The sequence below is a fragment of the Geotrypetes seraphini genome, chromosome 1, assembly GCF_902459505.1.
Source record: "Geotrypetes seraphini chromosome 1, aGeoSer1.1, whole genome shotgun sequence".
NCBI classification, from domain to species: Eukaryota; Metazoa; Chordata; class Amphibia; order Gymnophiona; family Dermophiidae; genus Geotrypetes; species Geotrypetes seraphini.
In genome coordinates this window covers 158,265,270-158,287,744 of record NC_047084.1, presented here as the reverse complement: position 1 = coordinate 158,287,744, position 22,475 = coordinate 158,265,270, and the positions used below count along the sequence as shown (strand labels likewise).

General features: G+C 42.3%; 1 protein-coding gene across 7 annotated transcripts in view; it reads left to right on the top strand.

The window, feature by feature from the left end:
- LRBA (LPS responsive beige-like anchor protein) overlaps window positions 1-22,475 on the top strand; it is a 1,301,884-nt gene that overhangs the window by 1,241,613 nt on the left and 37,796 nt on the right. For all 7 annotated transcript variants that reach the window (XM_033940548.1, XM_033940584.1, XM_033940558.1 and 4 more), the window contains exon 53: window positions 11,129-11,296. In XM_033940548.1, coding sequence (XP_033796439.1) covers window positions 11,129-11,296 — 168 coding nt within the window. The remainder of the gene's footprint in view (window positions 1-11,128; window positions 11,297-22,475) is intronic.

The following is a 22,475-nucleotide window of genomic DNA, read 5'->3' as shown; positions in this document are numbered from 1 at the left end:
GATGGTCCTCCTGGGTCACATGGCCTCGACGGTGCATGTCCTTCCTCTGGCACGTCTCCACCTTCGTACACCTCAGTGGACTCTCGCCAACCAATGGTCACAGACGACAGATCTTCTTTCTCATCCCATCTCTGTGACATCATCTCTTCAGCAATCTCTCCAATGGTGGTTGAACTCCTCAAATCTTTCCAGGGGTCTACTTTTTCATCTGCCCCCCCACTCTATGATCATCACCACCGATGCGTCCCCCTACGCGTGGGGAGCTCACCTAGGAGATCTACGCACCCAGGGTCTTTGGACCCCACAGGAGCGTCGTCATCACATAAATTTCCTGGAACTCAGAGCCATGTTCTACGCCCTCAAGGCTTTCCAACATCTTCTCTGCCCTCAAGTCCTCCTCCTGTGCACAGACAATCAAGTCGCCATGTACTACATAAACAAGCAAGGCGGCACCGGATCTCGCCCCCTTTGTTTGGAGGCTCTGCGCATCTGGACCTGGGCCACGGACCGCAATCTCTTTCTCAGGGCGGTCTATATCCAGGGCGAACAGAACTCTCTGGCCGACAATCTCAGCCGCATCCTTCAACCTCACGAGTGGACGTTGGACACTCCGACTCTGCTCTCCATCTTTGCTCGATGGGGCACTCCGCAGGTGGACCTCTTTGCAGCACCTCACAACCATCAGCTGCCCCAATTCTGTTCCAGACTCTTCTCTCCTCACCGTCTGGCTCCGGATGCATTCCTGCTCGACTGGAGGGATCGGTTCCTGTATGCCTTCCCTCCACTTCCTCTGATGTTGCGGACCTTGTCCAAACTCCGCAAGGACAACGCCACCATGATTCTTATCGCACCTCGGTGGCCTCGCCAACACTGGTTCTCACTCCTGCTCCAACTCAGCTCCAGGGAACCCATTCTCCTTCCTGTGTTTCCTACTCTACTTACACAGCAACATCAGTCTCTACTGCATCCCAATCTGTCTTCGCTCCACCTGACAGCTTGGTTTCTCTCGGGCTGACCTCTCCAGAGAACCTATCTCAGCCGGTCCGCCTCATCTTGGATGCCTCCAGGAAGCCGGCCACCCTTCAATGTTACCATCAGAAATGGACCAGATTCTCCTCGTGGTGTCTCCGGCATCATCAGGAACCCACCTCCTTAGCGGTGGAAACTGTATTGGAATATTTGCTCTCGCTGTCCAATGCTGGCCTCAAAACTACCTCCATCAGAGTCCACCTCAGTGCCATCACTGCGTTTCATGAGCCTATTCTCGGAAAACCCCTCACGGCTCATCCTCTGGTTTCCAGATTTATGAGAGGCCTCTTCAATATCAAACCACCTCTCAAGCCTCCTCCTGTCGTCTGGGACCTGAATGTGGTACTCTCAGCTCTCATGAAACCTCCATTCGAGCCTCTTGCCACAACTTCACTTAGACTCCTTACCTGGAAGGTGCTTTTCCTGATTGCCATCACCTCTGCCAGGAGGGTTAGCGAACTGCATGCACTGGTTGCCGACCCACCGTTCACTGTTTTTCACCATGACAAGGTTGTTCTGCGTACCCACCCTAAATTCCTTCCCAAGGTGGTCTCGGCTTTTCACCTCAACCAGTCCATTGTGTTGCCCGTCTTCTTCCCTAAGCCTCACTCGCATCCTGGGGAACAGGCGTTGCACACGCTGGATTGTAAGCGTGCCCTTGCTTACTACCTTGATCGTACCAGAGCTCACCGAACATCCCCTCAGCTATTTTTATCTTTCGATCCCAACCGTTTGGGTCGCCCTGTCTCCAAACGGACACTTTCAAATTGGCTTGCTGCCTGTATTGCATTCTGCTATGCTCGGGCCGGTCTCTCACTGGAAGGAACTGTCACGGCCCACAGAGTCCGAGCTATGGCTGCTTCTGTAGCTTTCCTCCATTCCACGCCCATCGAGGAAATCTGCAAGGCGGCCACTTGGTCCTCAGTTCACACGTTCACTACTCACTACTGTCTGGATGCGTTCTCCAGACGGGATGGACACTTCGGCCAATCTGTGTTACAAAATTTATTTTCCTAATGGCCAACCATCCCACCTCCCTCTTTGTTAGCTTGGAGGTCACCCATGTGTTAAGAATATGCTGCCTGCTTGTCCTGGGATAAAGCACAGTTACTTACCGTAACAGGTGTTATCCAGGGACAGCAGGCAGATATTCTTACGTCCCACCCACCTCCCCGGGTTGGCTTCTTAGCTGGCTTATCCTAACTGGGGACCACGCACTCCTCCGTCGGGCGGGAAGGCACTCGCGCACGCGCGGTGCGGCCAACTAGAAACTTCTAGTTAAAAAGGTCCGTACCGAGGGCTCCGTCGGTGACGTCACCCATGTGTTAAGAATATCTGCCTGCTGTCCCTGGATAACACCTGTTACGGTAAGTAACTGTGCTAACTATCCTGTAGAGCAGGGGTGTCAAAGTCCTTCCTCGGCCGCAATCCAGTCGAGTTTTCAGGATTTCCCCAATAAATATGCATGAGATCTATGAGCATACAATGAAAGCTGTGCATGCAAATAGATCTCATGCATATTCATTGGGGAAATCCTGAACACCCAACTGGATTGCGGCCCTCGAGGAGGGACTTTGACACCCCTGCTGTAGAGTAATTCTTCTCTTCTAGAAGTGAGCTATCATGAACTGGTAATTCTACCTCAATAACATTGACATCGCTCACCAGTGGAGAGACCATTTTAGTCAAATTTCCTTAACAGGTATTGCAGCCAAGAAAGTAGACCCAGATTCCCTATGCTGAGAATTCTCCACCAGAAATAGGAGTTACAGAGGAGGGAAGAGAACCGGTGGGGCTCAATGAAACCTCAAACAAAGATGAACTCTCTGCAGCATTACCTTTAACTAGAGTCACCATAGAATTATTAATAATCCCATGGTGGTGCAGTCCTGCCAATCACAGACATATTCTTTTTCCCATATAAATAAATTTAAAAAATGGAGAAGATCTGTACTTTAAAAACAAACAAAAATGCCAAAACTTCCTGGCAGTGTTCTGACTGTGCTCAAAAGGGACCATCCCGAGATCCAAGATGGTGCTGTAGTGAGCAGACACACAAGCTGCTAGTTCCTGAGCTTACTGAATTGCTAGTTCCGGAGCCTACTGAATTGGAAACCTACCCTGTAAAAGATGGTAAAAAGGAAGGTGAAGGTATGTGAGCCTCCCCTGGCTGCTTCTTCTACTCCTGTAATGAGGCAGGCAGTGCTCGACAACTTTCGAACTGCAGCAGGACAAAACCACTCTCTCTCTTTGGTTGAGCTCATAATGGAAGTTTTGGGCAGCAGTGTAAGCGGGGTGTCTCTGAGACCCGTTCAGCATGCAGGTCCCCCTCAGCCAGGAATCAGTTTACTCAGCGGTCAGCATGGACCAGAGGAGATTCGCCTTCAGAGAGATCCCGGTGTACAAGGAGGGTTGGCGGTGCAGTCAATGAGCCTAACTCCAGAGGAAGACTTTACTACATGAGCAGCCTGGAAAGTTTTGGGGCAAGGAACTGTAAGCAATTTACTGAGAGTTAAAGGCCGACCGATTCTTGATTTCCAACAGAGGGAAATTATGAAACCAACCGTAGTGACATTGGAGTCACTTTGGGAGGCCATTAATGGCATGTATCGCTAATTATTAACTAATGTGTAACAAAATAGTGGAGATTTGAAAGTTATTTCAGAAGAGGTCCTTCTCCAGGCACAAGTTTCAGATCAATGTTCTTCTGATTCACTGCTCCCGATAACTAGAACTATTTATTTGCAAGGATTCAAAAATTCACCTAAAGGTTCTGAATGCCCTGAGGTTAATGGGGGCAATATGGGCCTGACAACTTTTCTAGAATCTTCTTTGGAAGTGATAACATTATTAGTGGCTTCTTTTGCCTTCGAGTTGGACTGTAATTTGGTTTTAAAGCTTTCCTTTAGATATTTGGAAGCAAACTTTTTGGGATCTAAGATACAGATTTTTCTGACCATGCAAGAGACACTCAAATTAGGCGTAAGGCCTATTTGGCGTTGCGACCTAAAGTTCAGGCATTATCGGCTAATTTTTTATTGCGATTTCCATGTGTTTGTTGCATTCTATATGGAAGGAAACAGTTTCATTCTATGATCCTAAGCAGCTTGAAAATTTTCTTAATGCACGAATGGATGTTAACTCATAATGTAATCTCATATATGCACTGATTAAACGGCTTAGAGGAGGGATTCTGGGGCAGAAGGCTCTTTTGTATTAGATTTTATTTAACAATTTTTCTACATCATATGATCTGATTGCTATTAAGTTTGTGGGTGAAATTTTTGTGGCATTTTCTGTGGTACTTGATGACTATTTCTGTTAATTTTTCTGTTATTTTCAAGTATCCCAATATGTAAATGGGATGTAAAATTTTTAGATGTGAAAAAAAAGGGGGCCATCCCTTTGGTCCCACAGCCGCATGTCACAGCATCGGCTCACTCTTAAGGTCCCAAATGCTCATTTGCGCTTCCAGGGACCAGTCACCTTACAATTTTTATCACCAGGAAATGTAGCTCTTCACAGTGTCCAAAGCAGAACAATGGACACCTTCTCAACCCCAGCATTTTTTCTGAATCACAAACAGTAGCTTTTGGATCACCTCAGGGGTTACTCATGTCTATCCTTCAGACATTTAGCTCTAGAATTTGCAATATAAACAGCTCCTTCCCCAGTTCCTTACCACCAAATGTTGTAAAACTTTTCGAAAAGAAATCAAAACCCTACTTTTCAAAAAATTTATCCAGATATCTTAACCCAACCCTTCCCCCTCCTCCTAGATAAATTCTCCCCCAAAACTTCCACTTAAATAATCTCTTCCTCCCCAAAACACCAACCAAGTATTCAGATCCCTGAAATATAACGTAATCTTATTTGTACTCTAACTGTAATCTAGTTCTTCCGGAATTAATCCAGGTACCTCTCCTCCCTTGTAACCAAAAAAACAAAGCCCCAAAACTGTTGTAACTTCACTAGAAATGTCCAGTTAGCTCTTTTGTAATCCGCCTTGAACTGCAAGGTATAGGCGGAATAGAAGTCATAGAAACATAGAAATAGACGGCAGATAAGAGCCACCCCAATGACCCTCCCTATCTATCTCTGCGAATAGATCCCACATGTCTATCCCATTTGGCCTTAAAATCTGGCACGCTGCTGGCCTCAATGACCTGAAGTGGAAGACTGTTCCAGCGACCAGCGATCAACCACCCTTACAGTGATGGTACAGATAGTTTCCATAGTTAATAAGTCTATTCTTGAATATCCAGCCTCAGAGGTACTAATGACCTTACTGGACAATACGGAGCCCTCACAAACCTGCAGACCCATGTTAATATTGAGACCAAGTCATCATTGTAATTATATACTGTAGTTGCTGCTGAATTGTAAATAGAACTACCTATAAAAAATTGTGAGGCTATGTTTGTTTATCTTTAATCTTTATTAAAATCTTACATATCATAAAACTAACTCAAGGTTATTTCCAATTTCTAAGCAGTTTAAAAATTACACCATAATTGCAAACAACATGAAAACAAAAGGCAAAAATCTTACTAATTTTGATTCAGAGTTCTTCAGTTACAATTCTCTGCTATTTCTTTTAATGGTTAAGGGGGGGGGTGTTAGGGGTATTGTGTGTTGAGAGACACTTCAAGGGCTGCATTTTAGCAGGTGAAACATATTAAGAAACCAAGCTGCCAAAGGAATTTAACTCAAGACTTGAACTTCAGACTGGAGTCCTTTGAAAACTAGAAGCGCAAAGGAATTACTAAAGCAGTCAAATGTGGGAAATAAGCACAAGTTTTGTATTAGTGATTGCACTGGAGAACCTTCTAAAAGTTTTGATGTGCTTACAGAAACTATAGTACAGGATGTTATAATAGGGCCATCAACAGCTGACCTCTCTTAACAGCTAGTGTGTAAAATTCCACTACATAAAGCAAGGTTCTTTATAAAACAGAAATCCTCCTGGTGAATAAACATTTCAGGGTAAGAGCAGGACACACTTTGGTTTTTAAAGTTCATATGCTTCCAAATATGTAGGACAATGTCAAACACGGGATGTTAAGGTTCCAAAGAGACTGATTGAAAATACACAGGCTCAACAGTGGTACCAGTGCAACGCTGTCCATATAAGAGGAGGGCAATTGTTTATTCTTGATCTCTGTTCATTGTCTCGTTTGTATATCTGTTTTGTCACGTGCATTGTGGATTTATATATCCTGTTAGGTCCAAATAAATCTATTCCATATTAAGACCAGAGTTGTTTATGGGTTTTCACATGGCAAAAATCCACCGAAAAGAGTCTGTTCAGTATAGAATTTATGAGCACATCAAGTACCGAGTACGTCATTGAACTGCTTGAACAAAGAATGTTTTTTACTACTGTATATGTGAGAGGGAGGTGTGTACGTGCACTCTTAAAAAATAACTTTCCTGAAAGATACCCTTTTGACTTTCATTACCAATTTTACCTCAATATTATACCACACTAGCAGTCGCTAGGGGCTCCTTTTACGAAGGTGCGTTAGGGCCTTAACGCGCGCTAAAATGCTGCGCACGCTAGCCGCTACCACCTCCTCTTGAGCAGGCAGTAGTTTTTCAGCTAGTACGCGCTAATCCGGTGCGTGCGCTAAAAATGCTAGCGTACCTTCTTAAAAGGAGCTCTAGGTCTTGGTTGACTCTTTATTAATGGATTGAACACGTTAAGCCTTATTTTCCATGGAATATAGAGGAAAAAATTGAAACAGTCAAGCCAGGCCACACCCACTATCTCAAGTGTTCATTTTAATGGTTAACCAAGGGTTACCACCTGTAGAATCAATCCCATGTTGTCAGTGGTGAGGAATTTGGGAGTAAAAATGGATGAAGCCAGTAGTGAGTACCTTCTTTCACAATTTACAGTTCTTGAGACAGATAGGTACTACAGCTCTCTGGTATTACCAACACTGGTTTTAGGGGGTAGTGATTATTGCAATTAATGGTATCTTGGGTTACCATAGTCTGTTGTAGCCATCCAGATGATGCCAGATTCTGTATGTGCCTTCTGGTGAAGCTAAGTAGGCAGGAGAGAATTTGCTACCAGTGATGCGGAGGATAAATTTTAAGATCAGTTCCCATAGATTTGAGTCCTTTTTGAAAGAGACCCTGGTAGCCCTGGTGGGTAGGTACTGCAAGGTTCTGCGCTGTCTTCACTTTTGTTCAATCATTATCTGGAATCATTGGGTAATGTATTTCATAAGTTAGGTATTAGTTATCATCTGTATTCAGATAATGTACAATTTTTCTTTCCTCTGTCAGATTGGCAAAGTGAGTTGAAGGATAAATTGATATTATATCTGCGAGCAATTAATGATTGGACGATGTGCCATAGGCTAGTTTTGAATATTACATAAGAACATAAGCATCGCCTCTGCCGAGTCAGACTATAGGTCCATCGTGCTCAGCAGTCCGCACTCGCGGCGGCCCCCCAGGTCCGTGACCTGTAGTGATCCTTTACTTAAGACATTTTACCCCTCTAACTATATTGCAAAAACAAGAGTTGTTGATGGTAGGAGTTGACGGCCAGAAGTTGTTGAAGTAGATAGCATGGTGCTTATAGTGCGAAACGACATGAAAGTTTTAGGCGTTTGGATAGATTCTCTTTTATCCACGAAGTATCAGGTTTTATCCGTCATTAAATCTGCTTTCTTTCAGATGCAGCTTTTCCGTAGATTAAAATAAATGCTGTCCCCATCTGATTTTCGTCTTGTAGTTCAGTGTTTTATTGCAAAGGTTGGATTATTGTAATGCACTGTACTTGGGTATGTCGTCTTCCAAATGTAGATCTTTACAAGAGGTTCAGAACGCTGCAGCAAATTTAGGGCTCCTTTTACTAAGGTGCGTTAGGGCCTTAATGCGTGGAATAGCGCACGCTAAATTGCTGCACACGCTAGACCTTAACGCCAGCATTGAGCTGACGTTATTCTAGAAGCATACCGCGCGGTTTAGCGCATGGTAATTTTGTGCATGCGCTAAAAACGTTAGCGCACCTTAGTAAAAGGAGCCCTTAATCTTTAGTGGCAGTAAATTTGAGCATGTGACACCTATACTATGAATATTGCCTTGGCTACCTTTTAAATCTCGAGTTGTGTTGTTTCAAGCAATTCACCGAGGGATAACTTTCACATGCTGTGACATTACATCAGCCCCGTCAATCCTTAAGATCGGAAAACACAATGAGGGGCATAATCGAAAGGGACGTCTAAGTCCGTTTACGTCCATCTCGCAAGTCGTCCAAAGTTAAAAAGAGCCTAAGACACATTTTCAAAAGATGTCCAACTTTTTTTTACTTTCGAAAATCGTCTAATTATACGTCCTGCCGATCTGATCGTCTAAGCCGCTAAATCGTCCATCTTTATACCACATTTCCGTCCAACTTTCCGTCCAAGTCCAAAATGCCTAGAACAAGCCCTATTGGACGTGGGAGGGGTCTGCAAAGTGATGGACTGAACACCCAGACATGCCTCCTAAATAGTGGGGTACCTTAACAGGGCACTGCTGTGAACTTCACAAAAAGGGTGCCATGGCATCTCCTCACTACAGCTCCCTTATAGGTCATGGTGAGCCCCCCAAACCACCTCCAGAATCCCCTAGACCCACTTATCTATCACCTCAATAGCCCTTATGGCTGCAGGAGCCACTTATATGCCAGTAAAAAAGGATTTTGGGGGTGCATAGGGGAGTGCACATGTTTAAGTATCAATGCAGTGATTACAGGTCTTATGGGCATGGGTCCTCTTCTCTATGGGTCCCTAACCCACCCCAAAGACGACTTAAGCTACCTCTGGGCTGGATGACTAGGCTTTCCTATGCCAGACGGCCAGGTGATGATGGTCTAGAGGCTGAAATTTAAAGTTGTGAATAAAATTTTTATGGGGTGGGAGGGTTTGGTGATCACTGGGGTAGTGTGTGGGGGTCTGTGTTATGTGTTTGAAGTGCTTATCTGTTGAGTTTAGGTGGGTTTTAGTGACTTAGACCATGTTTTACATGGTCTAAGTCACAACGTCCAAGTTCCATCTAGACTCTGTTGTAAAACTTTCGGTTATAAATGCTGCATGACTAAGTCTAAGCCAGCCCATGTCCCGCCCAACTCCCGCCCTCGACACGCCTCCTGAACCGCCCCATTTAGCTTTGGACATTGAGCAGCACTATGAAGGCTTAGGTCATTTAGAAATACGTCCAAACCCCGTTTTTATTTTTGGCACTTGGACGTTTTTGAGAAATGTTCGTCCAAGTGCTGACTTAGGCTGTTTTTTGGACATTTGTCTCTTTCGATTATGAGCCCCAATGTGTTTTTCTGTTGATGTGTTACAGTATGTGAGGTATGCTTGTACCAGAGCTATTGGTATTTCAGTGGCAGGGGTGAAGCTTTGGAAAAATCTGGTTGGACAACTGAGAATGAAGAATAACTGTCAGAGTTTTAAAAAGTTATTTAAAACATCTCTTTTTATCGAAGCTTTTAAGTGATTAAAAAGCAGTGACTGAAGAAATTAAGTGATTAATGGAAATGTTATCTGTATATTGTTTTGTTTTATTGTGTTTTTTACTGTTTTCTGGTGGTTTTATCTTATTATGGTTTGTTTGTTTTTTTGTAATCTGCTTAGGTATAAGCGGAATATAATTTAATAACTAAATGAAATAAGTATTTGAGAGATGGATTTGAGTAGTATGTTATGTCTAGGTCCCTGAGCTCAAGAAGGATTAATCACCAGGAATACCTGGTGGCAAAACTGGCCACCGGAAAGGCAACTCTGTTTTCAGAGGGTAATTTTATAACAGGGCGCCTGAAAGTACCTGTTTGTCTATTTTATAAAACAGTGTAGACACCTTTATAAAATATTAGGACAAATCCTTCAGTGAGAGCACTCAGATTGCCATCATTTGCATCTGCTCAGGAGTAAGCTTAAATATTAATACATAAAATTTGCAGGCAAATACAAAAATCACGCTTCATCTGAATATACCTATTGTACAAGCACACTTGGTTTGCACCATGTGTACATTTAGATGTGACTTTAAGAAGAGTTTTACACACACAAAAAAAAATAGTTTATAAAATTGCCCTCTTATGGGCTAGCCTTCTGCTCTAGAACTCCTCCCTGTGGGCTTATGGTTGGCATTAAAGTGTGTTGAACTGTGGAAGCAATTGAAGACTTTTCTTGTTGGTGAGGCATTTGGTCATTTTGATCCATGAAGGATTATGATGAAGTTGAGTTATGAACTCATGTCACATTTATAAAATGGAGAGGACAATAGCCACACAACAAGAGAATTTTAGAAAATTTCAGGAGATTTGGGAGCCTTTAACAAAATATTGTAATGACTGAATATTATTTTTCCCCTTAAAAATGCACATCCAGGATGGGGGGAGGGGGAAGGGATTTTTGATTTGAATATTAAATAAGGTATATAGGAATTGGGTTTATGGTAGGTTTTCTTGAATTTAAAGAATGTTATTGATTAGGGGGGAGAGGGGATAAATTCTGATATGGATTTTAACAGAATATTAAGTATTGTATTTGAGTTTAAAATGTTATAAATGCTGTTACACGTGTTGTAAATTTTTAAAACCGAATAAAGAATTGGGAAAAAAAATAAATAATGAAAGGCATTTTTTGCTGATTGTTGTCTTTTGTGAGAACTTGTATGGGGTGGGTCTATGTTAAGAGGAAATGAAAGTTGGTTTTATGGATTTTCATTGTTATTCTTTTATGATGTTTTCTAGATTGTAAATGTAAAATGGCAAAATATTGTTCAAGTCGATTACAAAGTTCAGTATAAGTTAATGAATAAACAAATTTCCTAAGCGATGTTCAAGTTGTGGACAGAAATTGCTGCATTATATCTTTGACACGTACTTAGGGCTCCTTCTACTAAGCTGCGGTAGCGTTTTTGGCGTGCGCTAACCCCCGCGCTATGCGGAAAAACTAACGCCAGATCAATGGAGGCGTTAGCGTCTAGCACGCGGGCTAAAACCGCTAACGCAGTTTAGTCAAAGGAGCCCTTAGTCTTATTAGTACTCTTCTTGCAGTTCTGGTAACCTGTGCTATTTATATTTTAGGTAAACTGGTCCAGGTAATATTTGGACACTGGGATGTTGTTACTTGTCTGGCTCGGTCTGAATCCTACATTGGGGGAGATTGCTACATTCTGTCAGGATCACGTGATGCAACCCTTCTGCTTTGGTACTGGAATGGCAAAAACAATTGTATCGGAGACAACCCAGGCAGTAAGTATTTATTTGATTTAATTATTTATATACCACTTATATACTTTATCATATTTCCCTATCTGTCCTGGCGGGCTCAAACTCTTATCTAGTGTACCTGGGGCATTGGGGGGGATTAAGTGACTTGCTCAGGGTCACAAGGAGCAGCGAAGGATTTGAACCCACAACCTCAGGGTGCTAAGGCTGTAGCTCTAACCACATGTGTTCTTGTAGCTACTAATACAATACATCACGGTAGAGCTGTGATTCTCAGCCCAGTCTTTTGGACTTAGCCATCCAGGCAGGTTTTTTAGGATATCCTCAATGAATAGGAATGAGATATCTTTGTATGCACTACCTCCACTGTATGAAGATCTTTCTCGTGCCCAGTCATTGTGGGTGACCCGAAAAGCTGACTGGGTTAAGAACCACTGCTATACAGCTTTATCCTGGACAGAGTATCACATGCATACAGCATGACAAATATGCATTTCAGGAGCCAGAAACATAAGTAGAAAGATCAGAACTGTTGCTGATGGTGAGAGCAGTAACATAGTAAATGATGGCGGATAAAGACCGACAATTGAAAGAATTCTTTCTACAATATGATCTATTGCATGTGGGGAGCGCCTTAAAAAAACTCCAAACAATCAATGATATAATATGTGTGAAGGTCCTCAGTATTCACTACTCTTAAGAAAGGATAAACCTATTACTAGAGTTGTGAGCTGTAGTCACTCAACAGAGTAAGCAAGCACTATGTGCACAAGTGAATAGTGGCAAAACTGCTGTGAATGAAAAATAATATAATTTTTCGCGAGTCACTCCAAGTGTGCAATATTGCATAATAGCAAATTCTGTGATTCAATGTTCAAAACAGGAAAAAAAAAAAACCCTCCCTGTCTAAAATCCCCTTGCATCAACTTCGCTAAATATAAGCTTCACAAAGACTTCAAAAATTGTACTTACCTCAGAATACATGAACATAGTTAATATGTAGGATGCTCATCGTTTGTGCAAATTTGGATTGCTCTACAGAACTCTGTTTCGGAGAATAAAGTCCCCTTTTTCAGGAGCAGACACTGAATGATAACAATTACATTACATTAGAGATTTCTGTTCCGCCATTACCTTGCGGTTCAAGGCAGATTACGAAAGAGATAAAAAACGGAGGGTTACAATGGAAGAACATTTGTCCTTTCTAGAGAGGTAAAGAGTAAGTTATATAGTTTCTGTGTGGCGGGAAGAGGGAGGGGGGAAGGACGGCAAGTTTGAAGTTAGGGCTGTTTCAGGAATTTCTTGAAGAATGTGAGGAGGTGCGATGATGCTGAATCTCGAAATGAAAATGGACCTTCACACATATTATATCATTGATTGGAGATTTTTTTAGGCACTGTTATATAGAATTCGAGTCTCCCCAGGTACAATATATCATATTGTAGAAAGTATTCTTTCAATTGTCAGTCAACTAGATATTCTTTCTATCGGGTTCAACGGTTTTGTGGCAGATAAAGTAACCTGTTTGGTCCATCTAGTCTGCCCAATAGTAACATTCATCATCAAATTGTTATTGAACCAACAATCCACATTTTAATTTGCTAAGTTTCACTTTATTAAGTTTTCCCCTCCCCCCACTGAGGTATACAGGATCTGCACTCAAAGCATAGAAACATGCCACAATGAGAAACCGGTTCATTAATCTATTTGATATTATGTTTCAACTTTAAATAACTTTGCTTATCTTAGTTACATTGTATACTAATGCTGGCGGTGTTATTCTTCAGAATCCTGCTGCTTTCACTTTCACCACTCATTGATCCAGTGTCCCTTCAAGCCAAAACCTCTACTCAAGTTTCGCAAGAAACTGCTTCGTCAGGAGGGGACACTACAACAAACGGAAAAATATTCATGAAAAAACTTTACAACATTTTTTATCAGTACTAAGTTCAGCAAATAGAACCTATTCCACTAAATATTTTTATACTCAATTTTACCTATCTTTATTTATTAAGCACTGAGATTGGTGGTCTGAGCAATTCATTCACAAAAATTTGCATTTTGTTTTAGTTTTTATAATATTTATAGACTTGTGGATAAATTGTGGGATTAAATTTTAGCTGCCAAATTTCAGACCATTCTTCAAGCTTCGCTAGGTCTTTCTTCATGTTATTCACACCATCTGGGGTGTCTATTCTATTGCAAGTTTTGGTATCATCCGCAAAGAGGCAAATCTTACCTGACAGCCCTTCAGCAATATCGCTTATAAAAATGTTAAAAACAACAGGCCCAAGAACAGAACCTTGAGGCACACCACTGGTAACATCACTTTCCTCACAGCGATTTCCATTGACCACTACCCTCTGTCATCTTCCATTTAATCCAGCTCGTCACTTTGGGGCCCATCCCAAGAGCACTCGGTTTCTTTATTAGACGTCTGTGTGGAACACTGTCAAAGGCTTTGCTAAAATCTAAATACACCACATCTAGCGCACTCCCTCTATCCAAGGTCCGTGTTAACAAGAACTGCCCCGAAACTGCTCAAAGTCTCAATATTTTAAGACAATGTCTGTCCTTACCTTCACCCATTTTGCAGGTGGTAAGGGCTCACATGCAAATCCCAAGCTAATCAGTGTGTGGTAATGTGACTGTAGTAACTGATTCATGCTGTCACACCCACTATCTGGGCCTCCTGATATATCCCCTCTGAGAAAAATGTAGAAATATTTTTTAGTGTGTGGTTTGCCTGCAAACATTGGGATTTTACTGCAGGATACCTCAGCACCTCCCACAATAAGCCCTTTTATGCATCCAGAGAAAAATCTCATGGCTCTTAAAACAAGACTGCAGCTTGACAGCAAGAGATGAGTTGCTGGAATAATTCACTACATGATGAGCAGCAAGCTGATAGGAGATAACTTAGCAGCTGTTAAATTAAGAAGTGTTTGCTGCTCTCTACCTATTAAAATCAGGCTTCCCCCCTCCCTCCACGGAAGGCCCTCTGCTGAATTTTGCTTGGGGATCCCCTTATTTGAACTTATACAACGGAATTCCAAGCAAGCAAGAATATAATCTACCAGGCAAATTACCTTATCCATCCAATATCAATTAGCAAAATGCTGTAACCAACTACCATTTACATTACAATCTTGTGACTAATATCTCAGATTCAGAAAACTTTTAAAAGCTTTTCTATAGCAACACAGAAAGCCAACCCTGAAGTAACTGAAATGGTAAAATATAGTCGAGCGTCATGTGACCTGAACAATTGCCCCTCATATTTACTAACAAATGCCTCCCCCATATTTAGAGCTTGCCTCTTGCACTGGATCCAAACAACACTAACGTAAGGCCATTTCCCACAAGACCTAGGAGAAATCATAATAACCCCAATACTGAAAGATCACAAAGGACCAATAGACACCCCCTCCAACTACCGACCCATCACCTCAATTCCATTATATATCAAACTAATAGAAGGTCTGGTTGCCCAATACCTCACCAACTACCTTGAAGACCACAACCTACTCCACCCAACTCAATCAGGGTTCAGATCCAACCACAGCACCGAGACGCTGCTAGTCTCCCTTATAGATATAGCCCGACAGCACCTTAGCAAAGGAAGAAGGATGCTGATAATTCAACTCGACCTCTCTGCCGCATTTGACCTGGTTGACCACACCATACTTCTTCAGATATTAGAAGCTATAGGGATCTCAGGCGGAGTATACAACTGGTTCCAAGGATTCCTCAAAACAAGAACATACAGAGTAAAAGCAAAGGATCTCATATCGGAGTCCTGGACAAATCCCTGCGGAGTACCTCAAGGCTCCCCACTATCACCCATACTCTTCAATCTTTTCATCTCCTCCCTCGGCACCCTGTTAGACAAACTCGAAGTAACATCATTCAGCTATGCAGACGATATTACCATACTCCTCCCTTTTGACTCACAAAACCCCACTACAACAGATAACCTGGTAAAAACTCTAGAAGCAGTGGAAAAATGGATGTCAGAACACAAACTGAAGCTCAACCCAGATAAGACCAAATTCCTACTGCTTGAACAGGACAAAACCCCTTCTACAACCAAACTAGAAATAAAAACCACCAAATACCCCATACAGCCCGCTCTCAAACTCCTTGGAGTAACATTAGACAGACGTTGCACTCTTCAATTGCAAATCAACAAAATCACAGAAAAAGCATTCTTCACCATGCGCAACCTTCGCAAAATCAGAAAATTCTTCGACAAAGAACATTACAGACTCGTAGTCCAATCCCTAGTCCTAAGTCTAATGGACTATTGCAATATCCTCTACCTTCCTTGTCCCACCTACTTAATAAAACAACTACAAACCGTGCAAAACACTGCCCTCAGACTGATCTATTCCCTTGGAAAATTTGACCACATCACCAACGCCTTCCTAGATTCACACTGGCTTCCAATACAAGCCCGCATCCAATTCAAACTCTACTGCATATTATTCAAAACATTAAACGGAACGGCACCCACCTACCTAAACAACCGCCTAAACAGGAACCTCTCATCCAGACAGAGGAGAACCCAATCCCCTTTCTCCCACCCCCCTTTTAAAGGAACCAAGCGCAAAAAGATGTACGACAACCTACTAGCAACACATGCAGCTAAATTGGACCCCTCAATCACCAACTTACTGACAGCATCAACTGACATCAAAGTTTTCCGAAAAGAAATCAAAACCCTGCTATTTAAGAAATTCATCCAAATGTACTAACCCCTTTTTCTTTTCCCCTCTCTCCCTCTCCCAGTATCCTCCCTTCAAAAGTGTTTCAGACCCAACGCTCTTAATTGTATTCATCTTCCTGCAAACGTCTAGCTATCTTCTTGATGTAATAGGCCCAATGTCCTTAATTGTATCCCTCATCCTGGAAATGTCCAGTTATCTTTGATGTAATCCGCTTAGAACTGCAAGGTACAGGCGGAATAGAAGTCATTAATGTAATGTAATGCAATGTAATTGCATAGACAGCGGGATGCTTTTCTGTTGGAAGGGGGGGGAAGCTTTGCCCCAGACCCCACCCAATCTCCGCCCCAGACTCCGCCCCATAATAGTACTAATTGTAATACAATTTTTTCCATTCATTTTTCATATATACACACAATATAATCTTATTAACAGTACATAATGGTTAACCACAAAATTAAATTACACAAAGCACACTGTATGTTTCTCAACATTCATTCCTACCAGAACACCTGGCCTTGGTCACACATGCAGAACACAGATAACCCCTATGCAAATACAGACCACAAACTAAAAGTACTGATATGTACAAACAAAACTCTAAAATGCAAGACTTTGCTTGCAGTACAACCCCCAGAGAAATAGAAACAAATGCATTTCTTCCTGAACAGTGTAAAATATAGACAGCAGATGTAATTTCTCAAAACTGACACAATTCAATCACTAAATTGAAAATAAAATAATTTCCCCTATCTTTGTTGTCTGGTGATTTTGGTTTTCAAACTATCTTTCCCAGACTCTGGCTGCACTTCCTTTTGTCTGTACACCTAACTTTGTAACCAGGGCAACTTTAATCATTTGCTGTTTTTCTCTCCTTCACTTTCTGCCATGCATCCATCTTTAGCATTAGCTTTAGCATTTTTCTGCGCTCTTCTCAAAATCTACTTTTCCATGCCTTCCCTTCCCATGTATCCATGTGAACCATCTCTTCCCTCTTTTTTCTCCCCTACTCCCATCTATCTATAAGCTTTGCACCCAGCCCCCCTCCCTTCCCTCCCAGGCTCTGCACCCAACCTCCCCTATCAGGCTTTGCTCCCTTCCCCTCTCTCCCTCCCCTGTCAGGCTCTGCACCCAGCCCCCTCCCTTCCCTCCCAGGCTCTACACCCAGCCCCTTTCGCTCCCTCCCCTGTCAGGCACTGCACCCAGCCCCCTTCCCTCCCTCCCCTGTCAGGCTCTGTGTCCAGCTCCCCTCCCTTCCCTCTCTCCCCTCCCTGGCTCTGCACCCAGCTCCCCTCCCTTCCCTGTCAGGCTCTGCACCCTCTCCTCCTTCCCCCCTTATCAGGCTCTGCACCCTCCCCTCTTCCCCCCTTGTCAGACTCTGCATTCTGTCCCCCCTCCCTGCCCCGTCAGACTCTGCACCCTGTCCCCCCTCCCTACCCTGTCTGTCCTCTGCCGATCCCTGGTGGTCCAGAGTTGCAGTGGACAGGAGCGAGCTTTCCTTGCACCTGCCCCTTTGCTAACCCAGTCGTCGGTGGCTGCTGCGAGCTCTCCTCTCTTCAGCCACTGTACGACACCAAGCAGGAGCTGCTCGGCACTGAGCGGCTTCCTGACTGGCTCCTGAGAATTCGCAGAAGCCAATAAGGAAGCCGCTCAGCACCGAGCAGCAGCGCCAAAGCGTGCTCCTGCTTGGTGCCGTTCAGCGGCTGAAGAGAGGAGAGCTCGTGGCAGCCACTGACGACCAGGTTAGCGGGGCAGGAGCAAGGAAAGCTCGCTCCTGCCCACTACAACTCTGGACCACCAGGGATCGGCAGAGGACGGACATGGAGCCAATTTGGGGGTGGGGGCATGGCCCCTAGGCGCCTCCCCCATTCCGACGCCTATGAGTAATTGTAAAAACCCATTTCTAAACTGGTTAGTGCAACTCCTGTGACATAACGATGAGCCATCGATGAGCTACTTGAACTGTAACTATGACCTAACTACCCTGTCAAACTGTCCATTGTAACTTCCTGGGTAACTGACTGAACCTCTTGTAATATAATCCGAACTTGAACTGAATAGGTAAAGGCAGAATGGAAAACCTGATTAACATAATATAATGGTGACCAAAACTAAAATGGTTTTCCAAATGTAGTTTAGAAATTTTTCTTAACCATACTGTTCTCTTGAGAATCTTTTCATCGTCTGCTGCCTTCACTTGTTCTTATCTTTGCATTCTTCCTTTCTCTTCTCACATCCATCTCTCTACCTCTTCCTCCCTCCCTTCTGTGTCTCATCTTTGTCCTCTTTTTTTCACTGTTAAACCCCTGTGTTTCTCTTCCTTATTTGCCCCTTCAAGCCCTTTATTTTCCTTCTCTTGCTCTTTGCCTCCTTTTCCTCACCCTTCTTTGACATCATTCCTCACTCCTGCAAGCTATCTCTGCTCCAAGGCCTATCATGCCCTCTCACAACACCCTCTGAAGGGGTTGTACATTGTGTGAACTCTCACAACATCAGCATGGTGACAGGTCAAAAGCGCGCAAGACAATCGCGCGCAGACAAAAACGCGCAGACAACTCAGCGCAATGACAATCACGCTCACAGACAATTGCGCTAAAGACAATTGCATGCAACTATATCTCCGCACAAGACAATTGAGCGCAGCGATAACTGAGCGTGAGACAATTTAGCGCGCCCCCTAGATGCCGCTTGGCGAACGAAGGACACGCGCACGTAGAGCACGTTAACACGTGATCATGTCAACGCGTGTTCAGTATGATTCCCTTGACTCTTTGCATTTTCAATATGTCACGTGAATACATTTTCGTTACTATGGTTACATTTCCACATTATATATTGCGCTCAATTGTCTTGCGCTCAGTTGTCTGCGCCACTTTGTCTACGCGCGATTGTCTTGCGCGCTGTTGTCTATGAACCCATCAGCATCCCTATCCTTTTCTGTCTTCCAAAATATGCACTTCTTTTTTAAAAAATCTACCCTCAGCACTTGCTACTGTATCAGCCATGTAGCAGTACAGCACAGCAGCACATCTACCAGATCACTAAAGAAAAGAATGGGCTGGCCCTGTAGCGCCACATATTACAATGCAGTCGACCTGGGTCTCGATACCTCATCTGTCAGGCCTGGACGTACTGCGGAGATGTTGTACTTGAGGAGGGAGAGAGAATGGCTGCAGCGGCTGGGGCAGCTTCTGCTTGATAATGAGCAGCACTTGGAAGAAGTGACCCTCCAGGAACTTAAATCTCATGGGAATGATATCGGGGAAAGGGGCAGATAAAGGCAGAAAAATCTAAAGGAACAGCCGCAGAGAAGTACTGCATTTCTTGGCCCCCCATAGCAGCTACTTTCTATGTGGTATGTATTTCCCTGTCAGATATGAAGGAGAGAGGAGGGGAGACTGCGTTCTTGTAACTGTAGTATTTACTGTTCTGGTTCCTCAGGGACCCAGGAAAATCAGCTACGGATTTGGAGGGCAGGGCAGTCTCTGGGACAATGTTTTGATCTCCTCAAAATGAGAGAGTCAAATTAACATTTGGGCCCTTAAATAAAGGACCCGCTCGAACAGTTTCTTTAGAACTTTGCCTGGTAGTTTAGCTTCAAGTATGTTTTCTGCTTCACAGGGAATTTTCTTTCCTGACTGTTCAAGAATTTAATGAATGATAGGAAACAGCCTAACGCTGGCAGAAACAAGACTGCAACGTTTCAAAACTATGGATGCTGCAACAGGAGCTGCCGGTTTCTGGGGCCAAAGACAAACTTTCTCAGATCACCATCGTTAAGGCACTTCAAGATTATAAATAGGGCTTTATGACCCATGCTGTAGACATGGCATCCACCTAAATGGCCACGTGGCTTCAAATGAGCACTTTATCGCGTTTCTTTTACACCGTGGAAGATCTCATAAAATATATGATCTAATCCAAACTCTTATAGACCACTTAATCCCATGATAATGATCCAAAACAATTTACTATAAGCAAAATAAAAAGAATTACAAATTAGATGATCACATTTTGATTAAGCAATAACGTGAATTATAGCAAATACTTTTGAAATAAATGAGCTTTTAAAGTATTTACAAAATAATGTATAGGTAGACAATCGTTTAATTGAGGGCAGTAGGTTGTTCCACATCTGAACTGCCTAATAAGAAAAGAACAAGTCAAGCATTTTCTTAAATCACACCGTTTTAAAAGGGAAAAATTTAGAAGTCGATGATCCCTTGATCTAGATGTACACCTACCAAGAAAAGGAGAAATCAAATTAGACATATGCTCAGGAGCCAATTTAGTTGAAATTTTAGAAACAAAATATGTCAGCTTAAAGGTCACTTGAGCCTGAATTAGAAGCCAGTGAACATTTACCGTGAACAATTTTTTTTTTTTTTTTTTAATGCAGTGTGCATAAGAAAATTGGGCGAGTGATTTGAATTTGGACTGTGAGATTTGGACTTATGGGTGGGTCTTTTCCCAGAAAAAAAAATCCCATAACCATCTATTTTTAATGTACAGCACCAAATCCCCTTTATCACATATAGTTCTGTTTGTGGGTTTATTCTTTATAATATAAACATATTCTTTGATATTTCACATAAGCACCCTGTTAGAAAATTACCCTTTAGGAGGACAAATCAGTATGTATCCACATATAATATGTGCATACGATGTAATGAAAATCGGTACACATAGAGATATAATATTGATACAGATATAGTTTTTTTTTTAAAAAGGACCAGCATAAAAGCATATTAGCACATCTGCAAATATTGTATATGAGAAGTTAACTTCTGTAATGTTGTTTCTTTGTTAGTCCATTACAAATATTAAGAAATGAAGCTTAAGAAGCAAGTTCTAAACAGTAGGATTTTATTCAACCAACGTATTCATCTAATCACAAAGGCATTCTGTTATTCCAATAAGATTATGGCTGGCAACTTTTTTTTGCTGACCTCATATCATTTAAGACAGATGTGCATGGCAGACAACTTACTGTGGATATGCTCTTTATTCTTAAACAGTAAAACAACAGTAGACTTGAAACACACTTTCATTGTGCTGTTGCTGTCCTCATTGCTAGTACAGTTACTGGCCGCTGTAGTCTCTCTCAAGGATGACTTGACTAGAGGCTTCCTATTTGAAAAACTAGGGTGCCCCCTGGTGATAGTAATTAGAAAAGCAACCAGGAGTTTCAGTGCAAAAATATTTTGGTATGTATGTCGCAAGTTAAGCCTGGTGAATTCTATGATGGAAAAAGGCCATACATCCTTGTTCTCTAATTAAGGGGTCCTTTTTCTAAGCTGCTAGGTTTATCCTGCACGCTAAAGCCATTTTTATATCAGCTTTTTTCTATTTTTTGTATTATTGGGCATGCATTAATGTTGCTCACACTATTCCCATATATATGAAAGAGTGCATTCAACTATTCATTCAAAGTGTGTATAGGAAGAGGCCTCAGGAGCCTACGCGCAGTCGTATTCACAGACTGAACTTATCGGCGTAGTTACGCTGCTCCTTTGCTCCAATCATTGGCCTTATTCCCAGTTTAAGTCATGTATTATATCCTTTTTAATGAATAATAAATATTCTAAAAACTCGTATTCTCATTTATTAACTAATTACTGTGTTCTATCAGCTCTTATTATGTTCATCTACACTATTTCATATAATTGAGACCTCGCTGAAAATTTTTTTTAACATTTCCAGTTTAGCTGTTACTGAACAATTAGTATTGAAAAATTACTTAGCTTCAATCAGTGCTTGCTAAACTGGAAATGTTAAAAAAAATTTTCAGCGAGGTCTCAATTATATGAAATAGTGTAGATGAACATAATAAGAGCTGATAGAACACAGTAATTAGTTAATAAATGAGAATACGAGTTTTTGGAATATTTATTAATCATTAAAAAGGATATAATACACGACTTAAACTGGGAATAAGGCCAATGATTGGAGCAAAGGAGCAGCGTAACTACGCCGATAAGTTCAGTCTGTGAATACGACTGCGCGTAGGCTCCGGTACTGAGGCCTCTTCCTATACACACTTTGAATGAATAGTTGAATGCACTCTTTCATATATATGGGAATAGTGTGAGCAATATTATTTTGTTTAAATTTTTCCCATTAGGGGACTCTATTGGAGCATGCAGTAATGTAGCTTTGCTGATTAGGGCAGGAATGCCCACTCTTCACCCCAGACATGTTCCATCAAAATTATATATATACTATATACACATAAAAACTGCCATACTGGGACAGACTGAAAGTCCATCAAGCCCAGCATCCTGTTTCCAACAGTGGCCAACCCAGGTACCTAGCTAGATATATATTTTTATGTAGTGTGTGGTTAGCATGCGCACATTTGACACTTACTATAGGACATTTTATGCTGCACTAGAGACTAGAGAAATGGCCCCATTGAACTGGCCGCAATTAATCGTCCTAGACCCGGTACAGCATGGCACAGAAACAGGCAGTCT